Source organism: Sus scrofa, chromosome 8 (genome assembly GCF_054392235.1).
Source record: "Sus scrofa isolate SSC_HxYL_T2T_F1_AM1 chromosome 8, Sscrofa_HxYL_maternal_Yorkshire_Landrace_v2.0, whole genome shotgun sequence".
Classification (NCBI taxonomy): domain Eukaryota; kingdom Metazoa; phylum Chordata; class Mammalia; order Artiodactyla; family Suidae; genus Sus; species Sus scrofa.
In genome coordinates this window covers 81,064,810-81,090,004 of record NC_139390.1, presented here as the reverse complement: position 1 = coordinate 81,090,004, position 25,195 = coordinate 81,064,810, and the positions used below count along the sequence as shown (strand labels likewise).

General features: G+C 41.2%; 1 protein-coding gene across 3 annotated transcripts; it reads right to left on the bottom strand.

The window, feature by feature from the left end:
- Nucleotides 1-6,802: 6,802 nt before the first annotated feature.
- On the bottom strand, nucleotides 6,803-25,075 carry PLRG1 (pleiotropic regulator 1). 3 transcript variants are annotated; one of them, XM_084970745.1, is made up of 16 exons: nucleotides 24,975-25,071; nucleotides 23,551-23,657; nucleotides 23,192-23,263; nucleotides 22,397-22,539; nucleotides 21,682-21,735; nucleotides 20,157-20,250; nucleotides 19,887-19,968; nucleotides 17,002-17,103; nucleotides 15,925-16,017; nucleotides 13,568-13,717; nucleotides 13,368-13,469; nucleotides 12,670-12,772; nucleotides 11,573-11,681; nucleotides 10,575-10,714; nucleotides 9,901-10,094; nucleotides 6,803-9,356 (listed from the first exon to the last, which is right to left on the bottom strand). In XM_084970745.1, exons 4-16 carry the CDS (start codon nucleotides 22,524-22,526, stop codon nucleotides 9,297-9,299), a joined length of 1,413 nt encoding a protein of 470 aa, XP_084826871.1. In that variant the 5' UTR covers nucleotides 22,527-22,539; nucleotides 23,192-23,263; nucleotides 23,551-23,657; nucleotides 24,975-25,071; the 3' UTR covers nucleotides 6,803-9,296.
- Between the last annotated feature and the right edge of the window lie 120 nt (nucleotides 25,076-25,195).

Here is a 25,195-nt window from a genome sequence, read left to right as displayed (position 1 = left end):
ATTTCACACCAAAGGTGACTGAGTTTTGTTGAGATGGCAGCATGTTTGGTTTTTTTTTGTTTTTTGTTTTTTTTTTCATTCTCCTGGGTGGCAACAGGGGCTTGAGGACCATGTGGCTTTGCATGAAGGTAACGTCACCAAAGTCAGCCTTGTGCCCGTTTAGGACTCTTCTCCTTTCTTGCTATGTATTCCTTGATTTCCTGGAAATCCTGGCAGAGGCAAGGCTCCTTGCCTTTGCTCTGGATCGCAGGCTGCCAGCTCTAGTTCCTAAGGAAACAACATCATGAGCTTCCACTTTTAGCCTCTCAGTCGGGTCTCTGCATCTGGTGTTTCTCTGGCGTGGTCTTCCCTCCACATGTTGCAGCCACGTGCAAGGAGGGGTACCTCCACTACGACTACGGATTAATTCTTGCTTGGATTCTAACCTCAAATTGATTCCCCATGGGCAGAAATATAGGTGCCGATCATTTTCCGAGTGTGTCAGAAAACACAATTCCTTAGCAGCGCTGTTCCGTCACGTCCCGCCCGGAGTCTCACCGGCACACAAGCTCACAGAAGCCCTTCTCTTTGGCTGTTTCTTCAGATCCTACACTTTAGACCTCAGAGGGTCAGGGATTTCTTGCTTTGGCTTCTTCTACTTCACCTCTCCAGCTGACACCTACTTTTCAGCTTAAAAAACTTCTAAGGATGGATGGAGACGTGAAGAGAATATTTTTGGAAGAAAGAATTTTCGGTTGTATGCAAAAGGAACTAACAACCCAGAACTTCTTTCTGGTGGCATAGGACAAACTTTGTTTTATTTTTTAGGGCCACACTTGTGGCATATGGAGGTTCCCAGGCTAGGGGTCTAATCGGAACTGTAGCCGTTGGCCTACACCACAGCCACAGCAACGCAGGATCCGAGTGGAGTCTGCAGCCTACACCACAGCTCATGGCAATGCCAGATCCTTAACCCACTGAGTGAGGCCAGAGATCGAATCCCCACCCTCATGGATGCTAGTTGGGTTCGTTAAACGCTGAGCCATGACGGGAACTGCAGGACAAATTTTTGTGAGTGTGAACCTAACGATGAAAACCCTGGAAGGAAGATGGAAAATGTCAGTGTGAGAGGCTTTTTTGACTAGTGACGTGGATTTCACTGAGTGATCCATTTCAGCATGTACAGCAGCCCCTCCATCCAAAATGAGAGGTGAACATTGGTGTTGGAGTTCCCTGGTGGCTCAATGGGTTAAGGAGCCAGGGTTGTCACTGCTGCTTAGTTCAATTCACATGCCCTGTGTGGACGCAGCCAAAAAAAATTAAAATGAACATCATTGTCAAGGAGAGTGTCCAGAGTTCCTGTCGCGGCTCAGTGGTAACTAATCCAGCCAGTATCCATGAGGATGCAGGTTCCATCCCTGGCCTCACTCAGTGGGTTAAGGAACTGGCATTGCCGTGAGCCGTGGTGTAGGCCAGCAGCTGCAGCTCCAATTCAACCCCTAGCCTGGGAACTTTCATATGCCGTGGCGCAGCATTAAAAGGAGAGGGTCCATTGTAGACAGGGGAGCCCAGCAGAGCCACAGGGGAGTGGAAGTCCAGTTGGGACATTTGTGCTGGCTGTGCTCTGGGCTGGATATTTCACCATCTTGCTGCCCAGTGCCCTGGGTGTCTGAGCAGATGCATCCTGGCACAGAACCGCTGCTCTGTCCCTGCTTCATCACCTCTTCCGAGGCAGTCAGCTAGCTGTTTCATTGGAGGGCGCTCTGAGACAGCAGATCAAGGCAGTGCATAAAGAAGAAAGAGATGAGAAAATCTGGGAGAAAATCCCAGTTTGTCTGGAATCCCTTGTTCATTACAAGCATGAATGCCAGCATTACGTCCTATGCCAGACAAATACTGGGATCTAAAAGCAGGAACCAGGAGTTCCTGTCATGACTCAGTGGTTAATGAATCCGACTAGGAACCATGGGATTGCAGGTTTGATCCCTGGCCTCGCTCAGTGGGTTAAGGATCCAGCGTTGCCGTGAGCCGTGGTATAGGTCGCAGACACAGCTCGGATCCTGAGTTGCTGTGGCTGTGGTGTAGGCTGGCAGCTGTAGCTCCAATTTGACCCCTAGCCTGGGAACTTCCATGTGCTACAGGTCTGCCTTAAAAAGCAAAATAATAATAATAAGAAGAATTGCTCTTCCAATTGGAGAGAACTATAGGAAAACTAAGTATCTAATGTAAAAATATGGGAAAAAAAATTCAAGATGGAGGTAAAACTCAGGGAAACCCTCCAGGCTCTTGACCCAGCCAACCCCTTTCCAAGTGACGACTCTCCATCAGAATCCCTTCCCCAGGATTCTCTCTGCAGAACAGTGCCAGGGAGCACCACTCAACCCTGCGGGGATGGAACTCTTCCAACTCCAAGGTGTCCCATATGGTAGCCATGACTGCACGAGATTGTTGAACACTTGAAACGGGACTTGAGTGAAGGAAGAACTGTCTTTTAGCTTTAAGTTCATCAAAATGTAACATTAAATAGCCAGATGAGTCTAGGGGCTGCTGTTTTGAACTGTGTGGCTTCAGAGGATTCCAGACCTTGCTTTAAAAAAATGCTAGTCCTTTAGAAAGGGCAAAGCTCTGAGCAGGTGGGAAAGGGAGAAGCGCCTGCCCTGGGCATTGGCATAAGGCAGGCTACTGCCTTTGACCTTGGTGGGGAACCCTGCTTGGAGCCCCTGAGGATTCCAGAAGCCAACACTGGGAGAATGGCAACGGGCTAAGATACCCTTTATGACGCTCTTCCAGGCTCATGAGAATTCTGCTCTATTCATGGTGAGTAATTGTAGTTTCTCCCTTCCTCCAGACGCTTTTCTCATTTGGAGAAGTGTTGGTTGCTAAGAGACTGAATTGCCTTTTCAAGGAGAGTGTTTTAGAGAGAAACAATTCACATGATTTTCTTTTTCAGTAAAGTGAAAATTTGTAAAATGTTTGCAATGCATAGTGAACAAGTCAAACCTTTCTGTTTCTTTGTGTGTTTGTTTTAGCAATCATAGGCCCTTTCATTTACTTTTCCCACTGCTTCACACTGCAAGAAAGAAAACAAAAATGGACAGCTTTTTCTGTAGACTTTTATGAAGAAAGAGCAACATTCCCCGGGCTTCCTCTCAGAATGCTGAAGTGACATCCATCCTGCTTACTTCACAAGCGGGCTGTGAGCGAGAATCAAAAATAAGAGCATTTACAAAAGAAATGGAAATCGGAACGCACCAGCCACCAAACAGACATTAGTGTTGCACTCAATGACCCATAGTTTGATCCAACTACTTCTTATCATGATTTTCATAAATGAATAAAATTGATCCATCAGAACTCATCATTTAAGAAACAAAGAAACCACCACTTGGAGAAATGAATAAATTCTTCCTGGCTTCTAATTGGCAGACAGAGATTTCCTTGTTCTACAGAGATTTCTCAGGGGATTGGACAAAACTCTTTGAACTGTTCAGGCTGAGTTTGTAGTCACTGGCAACAACACTTGAACCCTGAAAAAAGAGTTTGGATGAAATAAGTTCCCCTACGTACATCTCACCTAATAGATGCACCATAAAAATAGCTATTAATTTAATAATAGTAATGATGATAATAACTTAGCTAGTAAAGACTTTTTCTCTCACATTACTTGGCTTTTGCTTTAAAGCTGCAGCCATTTTTTTTTTCACCAGCTAATAGAATTCTCTAAGTATTGTTCAGAAATTTGATGTTACTTGAGAGCCAGAAGCTGCTAAGGTGCTTCCTTCCTTTTTTTCTGTATCTGGGCAACAGGAGAGCTTACCAAACAGAGAATAGGAAGGTTTATTTTACAAAGAAATATTTTATAATGTATATATATATATATATATATATGTAATGTATATTTTATAATGTAAAAACTACGTGGTGGAATGAGCTATTTGATACTTCTCTTGGATGCCATATTTTTTCCAGGTTAACTAGTACCTTTTTTTGTTGTTGTTGTTTTGTTTTTCAGAGCTGTACCTGTGGCATATAGAGATTCCCAGGTTAGGAATCGAATTGGAGCTAGAGCTGCCAGCCACAGCCATGTAGGTTCCAAGCTGCGTCTGTGACCTACGCCACAGCTCACGGCAATGCCGGATCCTTAACCCACTGAAGGAGGCCAGGGATCAAACCTGCAAGCTCCTGATTGCTGAGCCACAACAGGAACTACTTAACCATGAATATGGAGTCCAAAGGCCTTAGAAAGTGCCCGATCTGGCAAGCACCCTAGGGGGCCTCTTCCAGGAAGGAGGGGGTACAGAAAAAGCACTTTGACGCTGTCACACTCTTAAAGGTGACACCAGCTTGCAGACAGCATCCCACAGACACAAGGAACCCTGGTGGTTCTGCCCCAAGGTCTCCAGTCCTACTCTGAGGTTCTCAACTCTGGCTGTGTCTTCGAACTGCCCTGAGCTTTTATAAACACCCAGTGCTGCCCCCACCCCACCCCATCAGTATTGCCTCTGGGGGGTAATAAGGCAGGTCCAGGCAGCCTTGAGACCTCCCAGAGGGGATCTAAGGTGCAGCCCTGTTGGTTTTTTAAGGCATATTTTGATTTCAGGTTTCTCCAACTTATTTCCTTGGCTACAGCACCACTCTGGCCCCAGCTTAAAGAGCTATGAGATAAGAAGTCCCCTGTACCACAGATGGAGGAAATGCTTGCTACCTTCAGATGCTCACAGAAACCCTCCCCCAGCCCTGCCCCGCCCTTCCTTTCCTTTCCTCCCCACCCACACCCCTCCCCCTTGTTCCTCTAACCCCCTCCCTTCCTCCTTCCCTCTCCCCTTCCCCCCAATCCTTACTTGCTCTTGTTCTTTTTTGTCTTTTTTTCTTTTTAGGGCTGCACCCTCAGCATATGGAGGTTCCCAGACTAGGGGTCTAATCAGAGTTTTTGCTGCCGGCCTACACCACAGCCACACGGGATCCTTAACCCACTGAACGAGGCCAGGGATCGAACCCTCAACCTCATGGTTTCCAGTCAGATTCATCAACCACTGAGCCATGACTGGAACTCAGCTCTTGTTCTTTCTTCTCTCCCTTATTCACATCTCTCCTTCCATTTCCCTGTCTCTCCCCTAACCCTCTTCGTTCTGCTTTTTGTTTTCTTGTTTACTTTGTATGACTGCATCCGAGGCATATGGTGGTTCCCAGGCTAGAAGTGGAATCGGACCTGCAGCTGCCGGCCTACACCACAGCCACAGCCACAGCCATGCCAGATCCTTAACCCACCTAGTGAGGCCAGGGATCGAACCCTCATCCTGACGGATACTAGTCGGATTGATTTCCATTGAACCACAACAGGAACTTCCTCGGTTCTGTTTTGAGAAATCTTCCCCCTTAACTTCCTCTTTGGTCTTTCTTCTTTTTCTTACTTTTCCCACTTTCCATCAGTTTATCTGAGGAATCTTTCTTCTGTTCTTTTTTTTTTTTTTTTGCTATTTCTTGGGCGACTCCCATGGCATATGGAGGTTCCCAGGATAGGGGTCAAATCAGAGCCATAGCTGCCAGCCTATGCCAGGGCCACAGCAACGCGGGATCCGAGCCGTGTCTGCAACCTACACCACAGCTCACGGATCCTTAACCCGCTGAGCAAGGGCAGGGACTGAACCCGCAACCTCATGGTTCCTAGTCGGATTCATTAACCACTGCGCCATGACTTATTCCATATTTGTTCCCTTTGTGAGCCAAGCTAAAAGGTTGGGGGTGGGTGGAAGGAATTGGTCCAGACTTAGGTAGAAACACTGAAAAGAAATGAGTTCAGAAGGAATGGGTGCTATGAACTTTTAAAGCCCTTGAAAGTAGCCACAAAATCCACTTAACATCTCTTGATCCTCCTCTAATTAGACTTGCTTTTCCTTAAGCACCAGCATTCAAAACGACACACTGTTTTGTTTTTAACATAGTTTAAAGCTCTTCGCTTTTAATTAAGGGCATTGGAACAGCACTCTATTTTTCACGGCTTTCAGATTGAATCCTTCAGTTCAGCAGCTGGATGCCTGCAACCCCCCTTGGCAGTAAAGTGGGAGATGGAGAAGTTTAAGATGTGCAGGAAAAACTGGTTTGAGGTCATCAAGCCTGAGAGTAAAGTCATTAGTAATAACTATTCTTGTCCATTTGATATCCCCTGCTGTCTGGAATCTTCTGAGGATCTCCCACCTAAGCCATTCTAGGGAGATGCTCATAAATTGATTCAGTTTTATTAGATGTAAAATATATACTAAAAGGCACGGGTCTCTGTGTTTGTTCTCTCATTCAAAGTGATGAACAGGAGTTGCCACCATGGCTCAGCAGAAATGAATCTGACTAATATGACCTTCTGAATAATCCAAAGGCCCCAGGGAGAAAATAGACAGATGGCTGAATGAAATAAAATATTTTCCCTCAAATAATAATGCAGCTGCACAACAGCAGATCTTTAACCCACTGTGCCACCTCTGCAGCGCAGCCACTGCAGTTGAACTCACTGCACCACGGTGGGAACTCCTTATCTACTTTATTTTTGTACCAAAAAAACCAACACAGGTTTATTTACTAACTCTACATCTCCTTTTTTACTTCTCTTACTTCCTATCAATCTCATACTATTTTTTTTCGAGTTTCTTCTCTTTTTCAATGTTCAACACATTTCTTTTCATCATTTTTGGATTGGAGTTGCTTAAGAGAAAGGGAAGTGAGGAATCAGAGATGAGATTAGAAAGTTATAAAAGGGAATAGAGAAATGGTGTATATTTAGAAGAGAACTTTAGGTCTAGTGATTTTTTTTAAAGACAGTCATAACTACATATAAATTAAACACTTATTTAATAATTATTTAAATACAACATATTTGATGATGAGACTCATTTGGCAACAAGAAAAGGGATTTATGGTGCAGAAGGGAAAGCGGTTAATTGCAGAAGCAGTCTGAGCCAACAATTGCATAAAGAGGCAATCTTTCTCTATGTTACAGCTTGAGTACCCAAGGCATAGGCAGAGGAGGAGACTGAGGTTTAACCTGGGTTGAGGTTCCAAGAAAGGAACATGCATGAATTTCTGCTTAAAATTTCACGGGGCTCATGACCACATGGTAGATGAACTTTCTGCAAGAGGATTCAAGAGCACCGTAACACAGCGCAGAATGAAGCAGGGAAATGGATTTTTTTTTCAAGTTCTTTGGAATTTGACACTTATGTCTAACAAACACACAAGCTGAAGCTTTGCTGGACAGGTTAGCAGGGGCCACCGCTCTCACCTCTTCGTTGTAGTGAATTCTCCTTGGCCTTTGGGCTAAGCTTTGGAATACTGATCACCTCCATGATTTTTCCTCTTAGGCATATTAGAATCTCTCAGGGATCAAATGTAGTGGGCTTTTTTCTTTATTTAAGTTTACAAAATACATGCTTATAGAAAATTAAAACATTATAGAAATATATAAAGCCAATCATGAAAGTTCTGCCATAATTCCACTCCCTCATAGAGCCACTGATAACAATGGGGTGTTACCTCTCCACAATTTTTTAGAACAAGTTATTTTACCAAAAAAAAAAAAAAAAAAAAAATGCTCGCACAACTTTTTAAGAGTAAAGTTTGGACATATTATTCCAGAGATATTTCTCACTCTTCAAGGAAAGAACCTGAAGGAAGGTACCATAATCTATTATACCATGCCCTTATTAATAGGACATGTGGGCTAGTTTTGTTTTTTGTTTTTCTTTTATAGAGCTGCACCCGTGGAATATGAGGTTCTCAGGCTAGGGGTTTAACTGGAACTACAGCCACCAGCCTACACTGCAGCCATAGCAACATAGGACCCGAGCTACATCTGTGACATACTCAACAGCTCACGGCAATGCCCGATCCTTAACCCACTGAGGGAGGCCAGGGAGGGAAGCCACATCCTCATGGTTAGTAGTTGGATTCGTTTCCTCTGAGCCATAATGGCAACTCCTGGGCTAGTTTTCATTAAAATACAAATGTACAATGAACTTGCTTGTGTACCCTTGTCAGATTTTTCCTATCAGGCAGTTTCCTAGTAATTTCATTTCTAATGAAGAGTTAAGAGTCCAAGCATTTTCAATATACTCTGGAAAAACTATCCTCCTCAAGGTTGTAACAGCTATATTCCCACCTAGAGCATGCAAGATGGGACATGTATAGTTTGGAAATACTCATTCAAAATTGCGGTCTAACTTTTAAATTCGAAACAAATTTTAAACTTCTTGTAATTGTGGTCTCTAATGACAGAAGGTGAGTGTGAGATTTCCTTGACTGAAAGGGCATCAGGAACTGAAGGACAGGGTTTATAAAACTTGTATGTACCAGCAAGAGGCTGGTATCAAAAGCACTTTACTATCAAGTCTTCACAAAAGATCGTAGTCCTTGCTACAGCTTCAGAGGCCTCCACTGCTAGCTCTAGTTATTTCTCCAGGCTTTGATACCGATATTAGCAACCCGCTTCTGGAATAAAACTGAAACCGCCAAACACGAGCTTTCCCTGCCACCAGGCAGCTATTCTTTCAGCAGCAGCAGCAGACAATTCTGCTCCTGAAACCACACAACTTTCCCATGTCTGGTTTTTCAGGTCACACCTCACCCTGGAAAACCCTTTTCCCTCTCTGATCTCTCAGGGGTCAGCTCCAACACCACTGATGCAAGGAGGTCTCCCACAGTCCTTCCCAGGCAAAATAACTGGGCTTCCCCGCCGTGCCACCCCAGCTTTTCCCTGTGCCTCCACGAAGACAGCATTTCTATAAACGGCTACTGAAGTGGATGTCTTCAAGGACACATCTCACTTGTCTACTTCCTAAACAGTTTCTGGTGCAGAAGAGAAGTTAAACTCAGACTTCAGATCCTTTAATCCCACATTATTAGTCACAGGTACCAGTTTTGAAAGGGCTTTTAAAAAAGACTGTTCCCCTCAAAACATGCCCTACTGTAGCAATAAGTTTGGTAGATTTAATTTTAAAAAAGAAAAAAGAAAATAAAAGTGTGGTTTAATGAAAGTGACACAATATTCTATCTTTGGAATAGTTCTGTTCAACAAACTTCCATATGCTTGATATCTGCATTTTACCTCCTAAGATCTCAAATTGTTCATTTTAGAAATAAAAACATGGGAAGAAAGTTTATTGTAAAATAGGAAGAAGCAATGATTCAAGCGTGTGAGTTTTTGTGTTATATTCCTAGCCAGAGCACAAATGACTGGATAGTCTCATCAACGCCAAGCTAAGAAAAAAAAAAAAAAAAAATTAAAAAAATTAAAACAAAAACAAAATCGGAACCACCATGAAGATGCCACATTAAAATCTCTTTCTCTTGATAATTTCTGGCTTCCAGCTGACTGGATGAGTTTCTTCTGTCTAAAACCAGAAAAGCAAATAAGTTAAAACAAAGTATTATTGCTTTGCTTCATACTTAATAACTGTTTCTCTAACAAAAATATTAATTCTAAATCATATTACTTGACATTATATATATATACCTAGCAGTGCTTTAACAACTTTAATAGCTGACAAATTTTTGGCATTATCTGAATCTGATAAAGGATGAAGCAGTCACTATAAATTGTTTATAGTTTTGCATCTTAAATAAAATTGCTATTTATTCTAATTACCAAAGCCTATGATTCTAGAATTAATCTGCAGAGTAATCTAACTATTAGCTGTTATTCTTAGTGTTAGAGTTTCCCAGTAACACTAACAAGGAAAGTTCAGATAAAATTAAAACTACCTACAGCTTTGCTGGCATCAATGAAACCAATACAGAAATCGATGTGCAGACACTATTCAAGGTGACAAACACCTTCTAATAATTTCAGCAACTTTAAAATGGGTAAATGGGTAATTTACTTGCTAAATAGGTAATTTATTTTACTTTAAAATGTTCATGAAATGGAGAACTTACCGCTGTGTCATCCTCTCTGTACACTTTAATGGTTTTGTCAGCTTCGGCTGTCAGTAATCGACTTTCAGACTGATCAAAAGCACAAGCAAATATTCCTGACTCACTGTCCAAAGACCCCGGCTGCACTGCTGCGTGAACTCTCTGGAAATTGTAGCCAGTTCTCCAATCCCAAAGATGCATAGTGCCATTGTCAGCTTAAAGGGAAAGATGCAGTGAAACTCGGTATCCCTTCAACAATTCAGCTTCAGCAGCATTTATTAAGCACCAATCCTAAGGCAAGCACCATGGCAATAACTGCAGTTATAAAGATATATGAGACACAGGCACTCAGACTCCTCTTCATATTGGTTTGCCTACTTTCATTTGTATGTATGTCTGAGTTTACTATAGATCTCAAAAAGCGCCACAAAATGACACTGAATTCCAGAAGACGCAACCCAACTTTAGGCTATTTCTGGCATAACTCCCTAACTTAGATGTGTGGGAACTTAAAGAGCGCTGAGCTATGAAATAGGCTACATGTATAATGAATATGCATGAACACACATGTGAACACTCAAATACACATTAAAACAGGCAAGTTATAACACTTAAGTGTGATGACTTAGAAATTTTACTCACTCTCTAAAAGAAAAAGGGACAGATAAAACATATTTACTGTAAAAATCTTTTACCTCCAGATACAAGCACTCCGTCGGAATTTACTGTCAATGTGTTAATAATAGCATTGTGACCAGAAAGATTTTGAATGAAACTTCCATCTGGGAATTTCCACTGTTTTATGTTATCTGGCGAACCCGATGCAAATGTATAACTAAAATAAGATGAAAAAGAATGACAAAGTAGACCAAGTCAAATAAAATGGTGGATTTTTTAAAAAACTTATTGTGGTTGTTATATTTTACGTGTGCCAACATGATCTAGGTAGTTTTTGCAAAACATTACTGTCATACCAAGAGACAAAAATATCAAGACATGTGTTTCAAGTTAAATCAGATTTTCACATTATTTTAAGTGTACTTTTAAGTCCTACATTAAAGTTTTAGTCTCCCTTCCTATCTCCAATGCTCTGCACTGAGCTAAAGCAATAAATGTGCAAACTCCAAGACTCAGGGTTTACGTGAGTGAAGGGGTGATGGAGAAAGTGCAAGAGAAGCAGGGCGGGGGGCCGGGGTGGGGAAGGAATGGGACAAGAAGGGAGAAAAGAGGCAAGAAGAGAGAAAGGGAGTGGGGGGTAGAAAGGGAGTGAGGAGCAGAGAGGGAATAGAGGGGAGGGGGAGGAGAAAGTCGGCCTGTGATCAGGGAAGCACAGGGTGACTCTACACAGAGCACAGTGCTGATATGATCCTCCACCTCTACAGATCCTCTGATCCTCTGACGGTAAGAGTCACAAATCCTACTTTTCCCCCCTCTGTCATATTAACTGTCTCCTTAGAATGAACTTTTCTATGTATAGCTAATGTCCAATAACGTTTATGGCCAAAACATTAAATCTAGCTACTATTAGCTTCTCCCATGACATGCGGCTCTTAAACCATGATTTGTTCATGTTATCTCATTTGACATGATCATTTTTCACCACACGGCAAGCTTTCCTTGTCTTACAGAAGGCACAAGGCAAAATACTAAGAACTGAAGAATGAAGAGAAGCTACTTGGGAAAATATACTTACTGTCTTGGATGTAACACCACAGCCCTGACTGATTTTTTATGATTCGTTAACGTGACTCTTGTTTTTCCAGCCACCAAATCCCATAATCGTATTGTAGTATCATGGCTTCCTATAAGGAAAATACATCCCCCCCAAAACACAGATCAGACAAAAGAATGCAAAAGTTAAATATAACAAAATCTGATGCATTCTTTCACAGACACATATATATGAAATATGAGTCACATCAACCCTTGGCTAACTGATTCACACAGTTTCAAAATTTTCTTTTTTTTTTTTTTTTTTGTCTTTTTGCTATTTCTTGGGCCGCTCCCGCGGCATATGAAGGTTCCCAGGCTAGGGGTCCAATCAGAGCTGTAGCTGCCGGCCTACACCACAGCCACAGCAACACCAGATTCAAGCTGAGTCTGCGACCTACACCACAGCTCACGGCAACGCCGGATCCTTAACCCACTGAGCAAGGGCAGGGACCGAACCCGCAACATTATGGTTCCTAGTCGGATTCATTAACCCCTGCGCCACGACGGGAACCCCAAAATTTTCTATTTTTAAACGTAATTTTTTTTAAAACAATGTAATAAATACTTGTTGCACTGTTATGTGAACAGCTAAAACAAATGTGAAAAACAAAACAAAAAAATGATGCTATCGCCTAGTGGAGTAGAAGGAAAAAATTCAAATGACTTTTTAATAAAACACATCAAAGGTGGGAAATTATTTTCTAGAGTTAAAGATCATTGTTATTACCATTATTTTAAGCAAAATAGGACTCAAACCGGCTCTACACGTCTGAGGGCATTTTGCCTTCTAACTTTCATTTCCTAGACTGGTCACTTTGATACTATAGAACGAGGCTTAGCTGTATCTAACAGCACTATTTTCTATCAGACACCACATGATGTGACGACATGGGACATAGTCTATGATACATAAAAAGTATGAGATAAAAACAATCGAATGTTACCACAGTAAATTCCAAATGCACATGGAACCACTGTACATGCTACACAAAGCAAGAGTCACAGTAGAGATGAAAAGTATAATCATAACACACTCTGATATGAATATACCATCAACTTGAAAAGAACTGCTCATACCAGTAATAATTTGTGGTTCTGCAGCCTGACACCTCACTGTAGCAACCGCATTAGTATGTCCAGATAACGTGTGTACGCTGGCTTTAGTTCTTACATCCCAAATCTATAAAGACACAACAGACACACTATTAAAGAGAATAGATATTCATAACTCAGGCAGGTGACTAGATCAGTTTGGGCCCGGGAATTTACTAGACAACTGTGTGTGCCTGCCTGAACAGAACAAGAAAGTGTGTAAATGGGAGCTCCCTGGTGGCCTAGCAGTTAAGGACCTAGCATTGTCACTGCTGTGGCTCAGGTTTGATTTTTGGCCCAGCAACTTCCATATGCAACAGGCGCAACCAAAAGAAAAGAGGAAAAAAAAAAAAAAGTGCATCAATGAAATAATCCTCTGGAATGGGGAGAAAATGCTACTGTCTAGAACAGGAACAATGGGGCTACTGAACGGAACAGCTAATGGGCCCAGTTGTGGTGACAGACTGGACTGCGAGAGCAGCACATGTCAGTGGCAGGGCCTTCCAATAACAGAGCCCAACTGAAGGTGCAGTTTCCTGATGTAAAAGGCAAGACACTGAGAGACCAGGGTATTGATGGGTCAAGGCCACCAGCTTTAAAATCTTTATCAAACAACACATGACTGCAGGACAAAGAAGCACACTGCAGGATGCAGCACACACAGGTCAGCACATGCCACTTACCCGGGCAGTTGAGTCTCGGCTACAGGTCACCAGCACGTCGATTGTCGGGTGCAAGTCCAGTCCATACACTGCGCTCAGATGTCCGTGATAGTGCCTTATAACCTGAAAAGAGAAAGAAACTCAAATCTCTTCCTTGAGTAAAACTCCAAGCAAGATACGCAGGGGCTTGCTGTGTTCTCCATTCTCTGCTCCACGCCTACCTTATTATACTCCAGATCCCAGCACTTGACTTGTTTGTCTTCCCCGCAGGAGAAGAGGTACGGGCTCCTCGTGCTCACTATCACGCCACGCACCGTGCTGATGTGCCCTGTTAAGGACAGCTTTAACTTGCCACTAGCCAAGTCCCAGATCTGCAACCAAAGAATATTTAACATTTAATTTGTCTTATCGTTGACTACTCTCAAACAAATTTTTAGAATCTTGATGTTAAATCGGTTTTCAAAACATGAAAGACAAAAACATGTAAGAATACAAAAGGTTGAATGTAAAATGACCCATCACCAAAAATAAAAGCAGAGGAAAAAGAGAATTAAAAGGCATGTTCGGGAGTTCCCGCCATGGTGCAATGGGATTGGTGGCATCCTGGGAGCACTGAGACACAGGTTCAATCCCTGGCCCTGGCATAGTGGGTTAAGGATCCTGCATTACCACAGCTGTGGCTTAGGTCACAACTAAAGCTTGGATCTGACCCCTGGCCCAGGAACTCCATGTGCTGTGGAGTGGCCAAAAAAGGAAAGGAATAATAATAAAAAAAAAAAAGCCATGCTCAAACTAGGAAAATAATTGCATGGATGAAAAACGGATATCACTGATAGCAAAGTATGAATACTAAGGTATTAGATTAACTAAAAATGGCATCAATTGAGGAAAAAACCCAAACCTAAAAGTAGCAAATAAATGCATCAAAAAAGTCAACCTCACAACCAATTTTATATACATAATTTTAAAAAGATTAGATATTCACTTCTGTTTATCACATTAGTAGATATTTTTAAAAAAACACAAGCAGGAGTTCCTGTTGTGGCTCAGTGGAAATGAATCCGACTAGTATCCATGAGCATGTGGGTAAGATCCCTGGCCTCGCTCAGTGGGTTAGGGATCCAGTGTTGCTGTGAGCTGTGATGTAGGTCACAGACACTACATCACTACATCAGCTTGGATCCCCGGTTGCTGTGGCTGTGGTGTAGGCTGGTGGCTGCAGCTCCAATTCAACCCCTCACCTGGGAACCTCCATGTGTGGTGGGTGTGACCTTAAAGAACAAAGAAAAGATACACGAGCAATGAGCTGTAAAGGATCCTCTCTTATGCTGCAAGTATCAATTCACCCCTTTCTGAAAGTAATTTTTAACTCTTGGTGTGAACTTCAAGAATGTTTAACCCATTAATACCTTTTCTGGGAAACTATCACATAACAAAATCACTTAAAATTTAGAAAAAGCTTTAGGCACAGATTAATCACAGTTGTTACTTATATGACAGTGAAAACCAAGAAACTAAAAAGCATTAATGTCTAACAATAGGAAAATAGATCTACAGAATATCTAAATTATTTAATACAGTGGAATCATTTAAAAAGATGTTCAGTTTTTCACAGGAATATGCTTTTGACATAATAATAAGTGAAAAAAAGCTGGGAACAAAATTACTATTAAGCATGATTTTTAAAAGAAACACATTTATACAAACAGAAAAAGAAGCTCAGAAGAAAACGCACTGGTACACAGACAGAAATAAATGTTAAAAGGAGGAGTTCCTGTCGTGGCTCAGTGGCTAATGAACCTGACTAAGAACCATGAGGTTGCGGGTTCACTCCCTGGCCTTGCTCAGTGGGTTAAGGATCTGGCGTTGCCATGAGCTGTGGTGTGGGTTGCAGACGCAGCTTGGATCCCGCATTGCTGTGGCTCTGGCGTAGGCCGGTGGCTACAGCTCCGACTGGACCCCTAGCCTGGGAACCTCCATGTGCCGCGAGAGCGGCTCAAGAAAAGGCAAAAAGACAAAAAAATAAAAAAATTTTTAAAAATTAAAAAAATAAAATAAAATGAAAATAAAAGGATAAGAATGCTTTAACTAGTAGGGGAACAAAATATAAAGGAATTAATTGTAGACTGAGCATGTACTGTTTGGGGGAAAAAACTGCTGTTTAAATACCACTTTCAAACAATTTTTTGGGGGAAACTTTCAATTGTTACAGATAATAAATTTTACTCCACACTCAGGTCTGAGAAATCAGGCAACCACAGCAGTCCATATCTACCAGAGCAAATAACTTAAAACACATTAAAGGAGTTCCTGTTGTGGTTCAGTGGTTATGAACCTGACCTAGGATCCACGAGGATGCGGGTTATATCCCTGGCCTCGGTCAGTGGGTTCAGGATCTGGTGTTGCTGTGGCTGTGGTGTAGGCTGGCGCTGCAGCTCCAATCCAACCCCTAGCCTGGGAACTTCCATATGCTGCAGGCGAGGCCCTAAAAAGACAAACAAACAAAAACAAACCCATCACATTAAAATTGCATGGCAAACACCAAGTCATGTTTACTTTTTTCTTCCTTCCTTACTACCTTTATAGTTCTGTCAGCAGATCCAGTAACAAACCATTGATTTCCAGGTTCCACAGCAATACAGCGAACCCAGCCAAGGTGCCCACTGATCACCTGTATTAAAAAAATAAAAGTAAAAAGGCAGCATGAGCAGACTCATTACACGTAAGCTGAAGTTTATTCAATTTCATCTAATTACACTTACATTAAAAGTCTATCCAATTTGAACTGCCCCTCCCCACATCTTCAGATGTTAAGTTTATAAAGATTATCTGCCATTCAGATTTTAGAATAAGTATTAAATTACCTTCCACCAGTGAATGGATATACAAACTGTGGTGTATCTGTACAATGAACTACTACTCCACAGTAAAAAGGAATATATTAACATAGGCAACAACGTGGATGAACTCAAAGACCGAGTGAAGGAAGTTGGTCTCAAAAGATACATCCTGGATAATTCCATTTATGATAGAACTGAAAAGCACAACTATAGTGATGGAAAACACAAGACTGGCTGCCAGGGGTAGAGAAAGGTATGACTATAAAAGAACAGCACAGGGGTGTTTTGACTTGATGGACCTTCCATTACTCAGACTGTGGTAAGTAGCTACCCAAATATATCTATCTATTCAGATTTATTAGATCTATACACTAAAAGACGGTCTATTTTACTGGATGATGATTATTATGTAGCTGTACTTTTCCTACTATTTACATTTTATTTTATATCTGGTACATTCTGAATCATTTCGATTTACTATAATTAAAAAGAAAATGGGTAGGGCTAAAGAAATGTCGTTACATACTGATTTTCCCCTTGGCCTTCATATAGAACACCTCAAACATTTTCCTAAATGTATTCTGTCTGTTGTCCATTCCAGCAATACTTTATACTGTATTTTATATAAAGTTTCCTTCCAAAGATGTCTTTTAAGATAGTGCCTAAGCCCCTCCTCCTGTCCATGTCCCACCCCAGGTCACCCTACCAACTCTCATATTCATTCTTTTCCCTCCTTATTCTGTTCCTCAGTCCGTGTTTAACTGGAAAGCAGTGATCATGTTTCATGGGGTGAAACAATCGGCAGACTCACTCACCCTGTAGAGTTTCCACGGTGGGTGCCACTGGGGCTTTGGCATTGTAGGCGCTTTTTTAGCCATCAGTGCAGAGTTCTTGGCATTGCCACCATCCACAACAACCTAGATATGGAACAGACTACATTATTATTAAAGATTTCATACCTATGATTATCTTTATCATATTATCAATTCAAAAATGGAAATTGGAGGTTTTTCAGAAAACTAAATATAGAACTACCATATGACCCAGCAATCCCACTCTTGGGCATATATCCAGAAAAAACTTCCATTGAAAAAGATAAATGCACCCCTGTGTTCACTGCAGCACTATTCACAACAGCCAGGACTTGGAAACAATCTAAATGTCCATCGACAGATGAACGCATTAAGAAAATGTGGTACATATACACAATGGAATACTACTCAGCCATAAAAAAGAACAAAATAATGCCATTTGCAGCAACATGGATGAAACTAGAGCTTCTCATACTAAGTGAAATAAGTCAGAAAAAGAAAGACAAATACCATGATATCACTTGTATCTGGAATCTTATATATGGCACAAATGAACCTAACTACAGAAAAGTAACAAACTCACAGACTTGGAAAACAGACTTGTAGTTGCCTGGGGGAGGGGGAGGGAGTGGGATGGACTGGGAATTTGGGGTTAGTAGACACAAACTATTACATTTAGAATGGAAAGGCAAAGAGGTTCTGCTGCATAGCACAGGAACTATATCCATTCACTTATTATAGAACATGATAGATGATAACATGAGAAAAAGAATGTACATCTATGTATGACTGTGTCACTTTGCTGTACAGTAGAAATTAACAGAACACTGTAAATCAACTATAATAAAAAAATTAAAAAAAAATAACAAACAAAAATGGAAATTTATAAAGGGGATTTTATGAAAAATTTTTTCCTTAAATGAAGAAAGAAGAACAGTTGAAAAATGTCCTAGAAAATGAGTCTAAGACTTCCAATCCAAAGTTTATTTTCTGTATATTAATTTTTTTTCTTTTTCGGCTACACCCATGGCATACGGAAATTCCTGGGCCAGGGATTGAACCTGAGCCACAGGTGTGGCAACAATGGATCCTTAACCCACTGCACCAGGTTGGGGGTCTAAATGCTGCTGCCACAGAGACAATGCAGAATCATTAACCAATGGGCCACAGAGGAAACTCCTGTTAATTTTAATTTTAAAAAAACAATAAAAAAATCTCAGAAGTAGAACCCTGGCATTGAGAGCACATATTACCGTGTATGGGTGCAAAACCGGCTCTGCCAACTACGAACTAATGACCTTGGGTAAAAATTACATAACCTCCACACTTTGTTAGTAAAATAAAAATAACAGCAACTACCTCATACAGTTATTACTAACATAGTAGTAAATGCTCTATGTAGCTATATTACTATGTAACTGCAAGTGGATCAATGCCATTGCCTCTCGTTGTATTTTAACATTACTGATTTAATATTACAAAGGAGAGACAAAGTTCCTTATATGTATCACCCACAAAAAATACTGAATACTATTTTAAAAGGTATAATAGTTGGTAAAACCATCTACTGCTAGCATCCACCCATCCACCCAAAAAACACTAAAGTCAAGAGTTCCTGTTGTGGCTCACTGGAAATGAACCCGACCAGGACCCACGAGGACACAGGTTCGATTCCTGGCCTTGCTCAGTAGGTTAAGGATCTGGCGTTGCTGCGAGATATGGCGTAGGTCGCAAATGCAGCTCGGTCCCGCACTGCTGTGGCTCTGGTGTAAGCGGGCAGCTATAGCTCCAATCTGACCCCTGGCCTGGGAACTTCCATATGCTGCGGGTGCGGTCCAAAAAAGCAAAATAAATAAACCCCCCAAAAAAACATTGAAGCCTATAAAGTTCTTGCCCTCAAGCCGCTTACCTTATAACCTAAGGAAGCAATACACCTGGGCAGACCCTGCACATGGAAACTAAAGAAACAAGGAAGGAGGACTACAATTTCATTCACTTCATAAAGTGGCTGCATAATAAACTGAGGAAGTAAAGCCTGTACTTACTTTAAGCAACAGCATTAAAAGTAAACTGCCTGTTTTCAGTTATTCTTTTTATAAATATTTTCACCAATAAGAGTTAGCTGTCATTTACTTGTAATTTTTTATTTATTTATTTTTTTGGTCGTTCTTGCCTTTTCAGGGCTGTACCCATGGCATATGGAGGTTCCCAGGCTGAGGGTTGAATCATAGCTGTAGCTGGCAGCCTACAACACAGCCACAGCAACGCCAGATCCAAGCTGTATCTGCAACCCACACCACAGCTCACAGCAACGCCAGATCCTTAACCCACTGAGCGAGGCCAGGGATCAAACCAGAAACCTCATGGTTCCTAGTAAGATTCATTTCCACTGCGCCATGACGGGAACTCTGACTTATAGATAATTTTATATTTCTAAATGTTCATTTATAAAGTACTAGTGAGACAGCCTATAAATACTTTGATAAATAGTATTCAACTCTAACTGTACAAAGCAACTTAGAGTTTAATTTAAAAAAAGCCACTTTCGTATCTAACACATACTAATACAAGTTTCAGAATAACACTGCTTGTATTTTTAAGAGTGAGTAATAAACAGCAAACTACATTATCGTCACCAAAGTAAATATTATGTCCTGTGTGCAAGCAAACGTAGAATTTAAGTTCTCTTTCAATTCACCAGCAACTTAACAATTAGGACTACGAAATATTAACAACTAGCTCCGGCTGCTATTTCCTTGAACAATGCCAAGAAATATGTTCATTTATTCAATAGTTAAGGTAAGCATCTTGGGGTAAAAGGAAATAGGCAACATGTTCCTAAAGTCAGAAACCTGCAGTGTGATGTGATTTGACACAGAGAAACTCACCGCGCCCGCAGACTGTGAGCGGTCAGAAGCCCCTGGATGTCGGTATTCACCTGCAGCAGGTGCACTACGATTTGCATCAACCCTGAGGCAAAGGAAAGGTCACATTCTAAGTAATTAATGTCTTCTAGTCCCAACTGACTATATTTTAGGTTTCTGTAAGCACTAGTAAAAGAAAATGTCATTAATACACACAAAGAAACAAATTTTAAAATGAGAAAAAATGTGAATGCTTTCAAAATCTTTGTAATTAGAAGCATAATTATCTCCTACCTGGCCTGAGACGTAGGTAATGCCACAGCTAAGGACTGTGCAGCTGATTCACTTGGCATTCTTTGGATCTTAGTGTCTGCTGTCAGTGCAACCCCTGTTAAATTTTTTAGAAAACCAACTTCTTTTAGTGACTATTTTTGCTTTCATTTATAGGCATTTACAATAAAATATCGTAGAAAAACATACCAAAAAGGCAATGGCATTATCTCCAGGGGATGAGATCATACTTTTTTTTGCTTTTTAGGGCCACAGGTGCGGCATATGGAGGTTCCTAGTCTACGGGTCGAATCGGAGCTGCAGCTGCTGGCCTAAGCCACAGCCACGGCAATGCGGGGTCCGAGCCAAATCTACAACCTATACCACAGCTCATGGAAACACTGGATCCTTTACCCACTGAGCAAGGCCAGGGATCGAACCTGTATCCTCATGGATACTAGTAGGGTTCATTTCCGCTGTGCCAAAACGGAACTCCAAGATTATAAAACTTTTGATTGAACTCTGCTGGTCTTTTTCCCTCTTTTAAATAAATATTGCTTATCAACACACATCTCAATTTTTTTTTTGGTCTTTTTGCCTTTTCTAGGGCGGCCCCCCGCGGCATAAGGAGGTACCCAGGCTAGGGGCCTAATTAGAGCTGAAGCTGCTGGCCTACGCCACAGCCACAGAAATGTGGGATCTGAGCTGCATCTGCACCCTACACCACAGCTCACTGCAATGCCGAATCTTTAACCCACTGAGCAAGGCCAGGGATTGAACCCCCAACCTCATGGTTCCTAGTCGGATTCATTAACCACTGCACCACGACGGTAACTCCTCTCTCACATATTTAAAGCTCAAGGTGGCAGAGTAAAATTTCTATTATCTTGAAATATTATCTTGAAATATAAAAATTAAGCTGTTCCCCCAAACACTAACAGAATGTTCCTAAATGTAAATGTAAATTACTACAATGTGAAGAACCAATTCATCTATACTTTCAACATGGTGAGTCCTATCCTGGAAAACTACCAGAACCTGGATATACTAAGCTTTTCGTTTCCACTCTGTTAACTCCACTTGCGTGCCAATTCCTCTTACAAACTACATATCCAGGAAGCTGCTTCTACACTAACACTTCTACACCTGTACAAGCTTAGTGATATTTATGTATCTACTACATCTCCCGATAATAAGCTTGTCTTAGCCTGGAGCAGTCTGACTGACTTTGAATCCTTAGCACAGCACCTGAAAAAAATATAGGTGCTTAAGATTATTTGCTGAAGAAATATACATATGAATGACTGGGTCACTTTGCTATACAGCAGAAATTGACACAACATCATGCATCAATTATACTTTAATTTAAAAAAATTTTTAAAAAGTCTGCTGAATAAACAGATGCGATCCTAAGTATTAATTCTCATCTAAAAAGCTATGCCTGGATGCCTGGTTATTGAGCTTATCTTCTATTTTACAGGGAATGGGAATCACATTCATGGAAATATATGTGACGGTAAGACATTCTCAAATGTAACAGGTCACTTACCAGGTCCTGGTGGATATGGATGTGTCCCTGTCACCAAATATTCAACCTCTTGTCCTGTTAAAAGAGAGTGAGAGAAAATTCATCAATGGCAAAAATATCTTATAAACAAGTATTATCTCTTTCAATGATTTAAGTAATATTATCAACTGGCTTTCTCAAATTTTCCCAACTAAGCCCAAGCTTCAGAAATAAGATGAATTGATCATTTTTTGTTTTGTCTTCTCAAGACCAGTACACAGCTATTTCCTCGACCATCTCTGAATGTGTGATGTCAAGAAAGTCTGCATATTTACTACATAGCAATGGCGTGTAGGGAGGTCATCCTATCAGGTAATAAGCCACTTTCCCTCTGTTCCCAGCAAACTGTTCTCCTGTAGACTCTTGGATTATCTCTATTCACTATAATTTCAGTATTTAATGTCATCTTTCTGAATTAATTTGCTTCAGTCTCCACTATGACTTTATCCATATCCTAAGGATTTCTGCCATCATTATATCATTTTTTAACTTCCTATAGGGAAAAAAAAAAACAATCAATAACCTCAGTCACTACTCCAATGAGGAAATAAAGACTTCCATTATAATACTGGTATAGCTGTTAAAAAGGACATGGTTCTACTAAGTTCTTCCAAGAGGAGCACTAATAAGACATTTCATTTTTCTATTTTCGAAATGTACATATAAATCCTGACATCTCTGGCAATACCATACTCACCTTGATTGGCAGGATACTGTTTGTGTCCATATGAATCTGATGCATTCTGAGGGCCCTTCTCTTTCAAATTTTCTTTTGAAGTAGGCATATGCAACACAGGACCATACTCATTACGCAGTTTGATTGCCATTTTTCGTTTGTGACTGTTTAAAAATTACAAACATAAAAATATATCTTTGAGTACCTTAAATACATTCACCAATGTTAATATATTCACAAAGAGCCAAGAAAATAAGTTTTTAAATAGCTAAAGTTTGCCTAATCATGTAGAAAAAGTTTCTATTACAATTTTAAAGTTAGACAATATTCTTACAATTTCCAATGTGCATTTCCACACTTTTGTTCACAACCTACCACCTAGCATCCATTAAGTCTAAGTAATGTATTAGTCTGTTGACCAATTATATAAAACCTTTCATGTTGATTTATCAAGGGTCTAACTGATTTAAAAATATATAGAAACTAATATATACTTTAAAAAACCTCAAAGTCAATATACTTTCCTTCAAATTCTAAATATAGAAACACATTAAAAGCTTCTACAGTAACCTTTCTTGGATGTACCTAAAAGATTAGTGGAAACTGCTCTAAGCACTTAGAAAGAAATGCACTTGTTACTTTTAAGGATAGTCTACTTCATAATTTAAATATAAATGCTTGTTTGAGGAATTGAAAAGATTTTCAAAGACGGGTAAAGGACAAAGAAGGAACACTGCACATAATGCAATCCCAGACAGGAGCTGGAGATGTAGAACCAAAAATATGCCACCACTCAAAAATCTTCACCATACTAACGAGAAAAGATGGGAGTAGAGGTACTGGCCAGGTACAATTTCAGCTCAGCAAGGCTCTGAGAGCAGCAGGAAGCTGAAAGCACATACAAAGTGATTGATTATAAAATATAACACCTAAAAGGGACTCTCCTAATTACTGGGTATTTGTAAAATGCAATTAATTAATGGGATTTTTATTGTAAAAGATAAGGCCAAAAAAGTTAAATCAGCTTAAATTATGCCCAAACACCACTCATTATTGAATAGACAGCCTAAGAGTTAGTATTACTTACTAATCTTTAAAGGTTTCCCCTCTCCCTGCTCTCATCCCCCCATATTAAATGTTAAATATTCCAGAAATTGAAAAGAAACTGTCCTTACCTCTCTTCATCCAAAGGCACAGGTTTTCCATTATCAGCCACAAACATGTCATGGGTCCTCTTCAATGACCTGAACACAAGTGTGTGCACAGAGTGTTTCTGTACCTCCTGGAAAAAAAGAGTGTAATTACACATCGAGCTATAGATTACACCAATCATAACTTCAAATCAAATTGGTTTTACACTTCACACGTTTAAATATGTAAAAAACTTTGTACCACTCACCACAGCTATTTGTAAAAAGCTGTAAGAGTCAAGTTCAGAGAAGAGGAGGAAGCTCCTCTTGGGCCAGAGCCCCAACTGAGTGGATGCCTGAGGTTAGTCATTTATTTAATAAACACATAACTGAGCTCCTACTAATTGTCTGGTAAGTATTATGCTGGAAGCTAACAACAGAATGATGAAACGGTAGCTATGGTCCCTGTGTTCAAGAGGAAACAAATTAAAAATAAGCAAAATAATTCCACATTTTGATAAGTGCTATGAGGAAACAAAGGGGCTGAGACAGAGAAAGATCTGATATTCAAGTAGAGAGGGAGTTAGCCTTGCAGAAAATAGGTAAGAACAATCCAGAGAGGGAGAAAATGCCATGTTCAAAGGTGTTCAGTAATTGAAACAATGCCAGAAACTGCAGTACAGTGGTATATGCTCCATGAGAGGGTGGGTTGTGATGCAAGAGGAGGTTGTAAGGCTAAACAACGTCCAGATAAGCTTTTTAATACCATTGCAATGGTCTGCATTTTTGCTCTAGTTACACAGGACAACTAAAGTTTTTTAAGCAAGAAAAACGCGATCAACTTACATTTTAAACAGATCAATGTATTGGGGGCTGGGGAGGGGTGACAAAAATAGAAACAAGGAGACCACTTAGGAGCTAATGAGTGCTGATGGAAGATGATGTGAATTCGGGTGACGGCATCAGGCCTAAACAAGAGTCAAGAATTCTGAGATAAAACAAACAAGTCTTGCTCGTAGAATAGCTGTTCAAGCTAAGGAAAAATGCAAGAAACCAAGAATGGCAGATTTTCCCGGGGAAGAGCTGAAGTGAGAGCCCAAGTGAAGACCAGAGAAAGCTGCCAGCCTTTTAGGACACGGAATCACTGACCCTACCCAGCAGGAGGCGAGTACCAGGGGTCCAACATGGACAGAAGCGCCGCCTCAGAGGACAGTGCCCATGTCCATTGCCCAAGGGCCCAATGGAAAACTGGAGGAATTGTCTCCGGCTTTCCGCCAGGGCAGAACCTACAACTCGGACTCTCATCCGCTTCTCTCCGTCCCTGGAAATCTTCAGCGACTTCGGCCATACAGCCTGCCCTCGCGGCCGCCACCAACTCCAGACCCCAACGCCTTTGATCCCCTACGCCCGCCGCCAAAGAAAAACACTCCAGAAGCAGACAGCCCCTGCGCCTCCAACTGTCATTTTACCTCGACCATGACGCCGCCCTTTATCCCGTCGCTCCGGCGGGGAAGAAGCAGTAACCAGCAACACACAAACCGCCGCCACAACTGCTCAGCCCCTTCCGGAATCCAGCGGCCGGGCGCCGGATGTGACGTAACTCCGCGCACGCGCGCTGCTGGCCCGCAGGCCCTCTGGGGCCAAGGGGCGGGGCTTTATCCCTCAGGGCCGCCCCCGGGGCGGAGCTTCA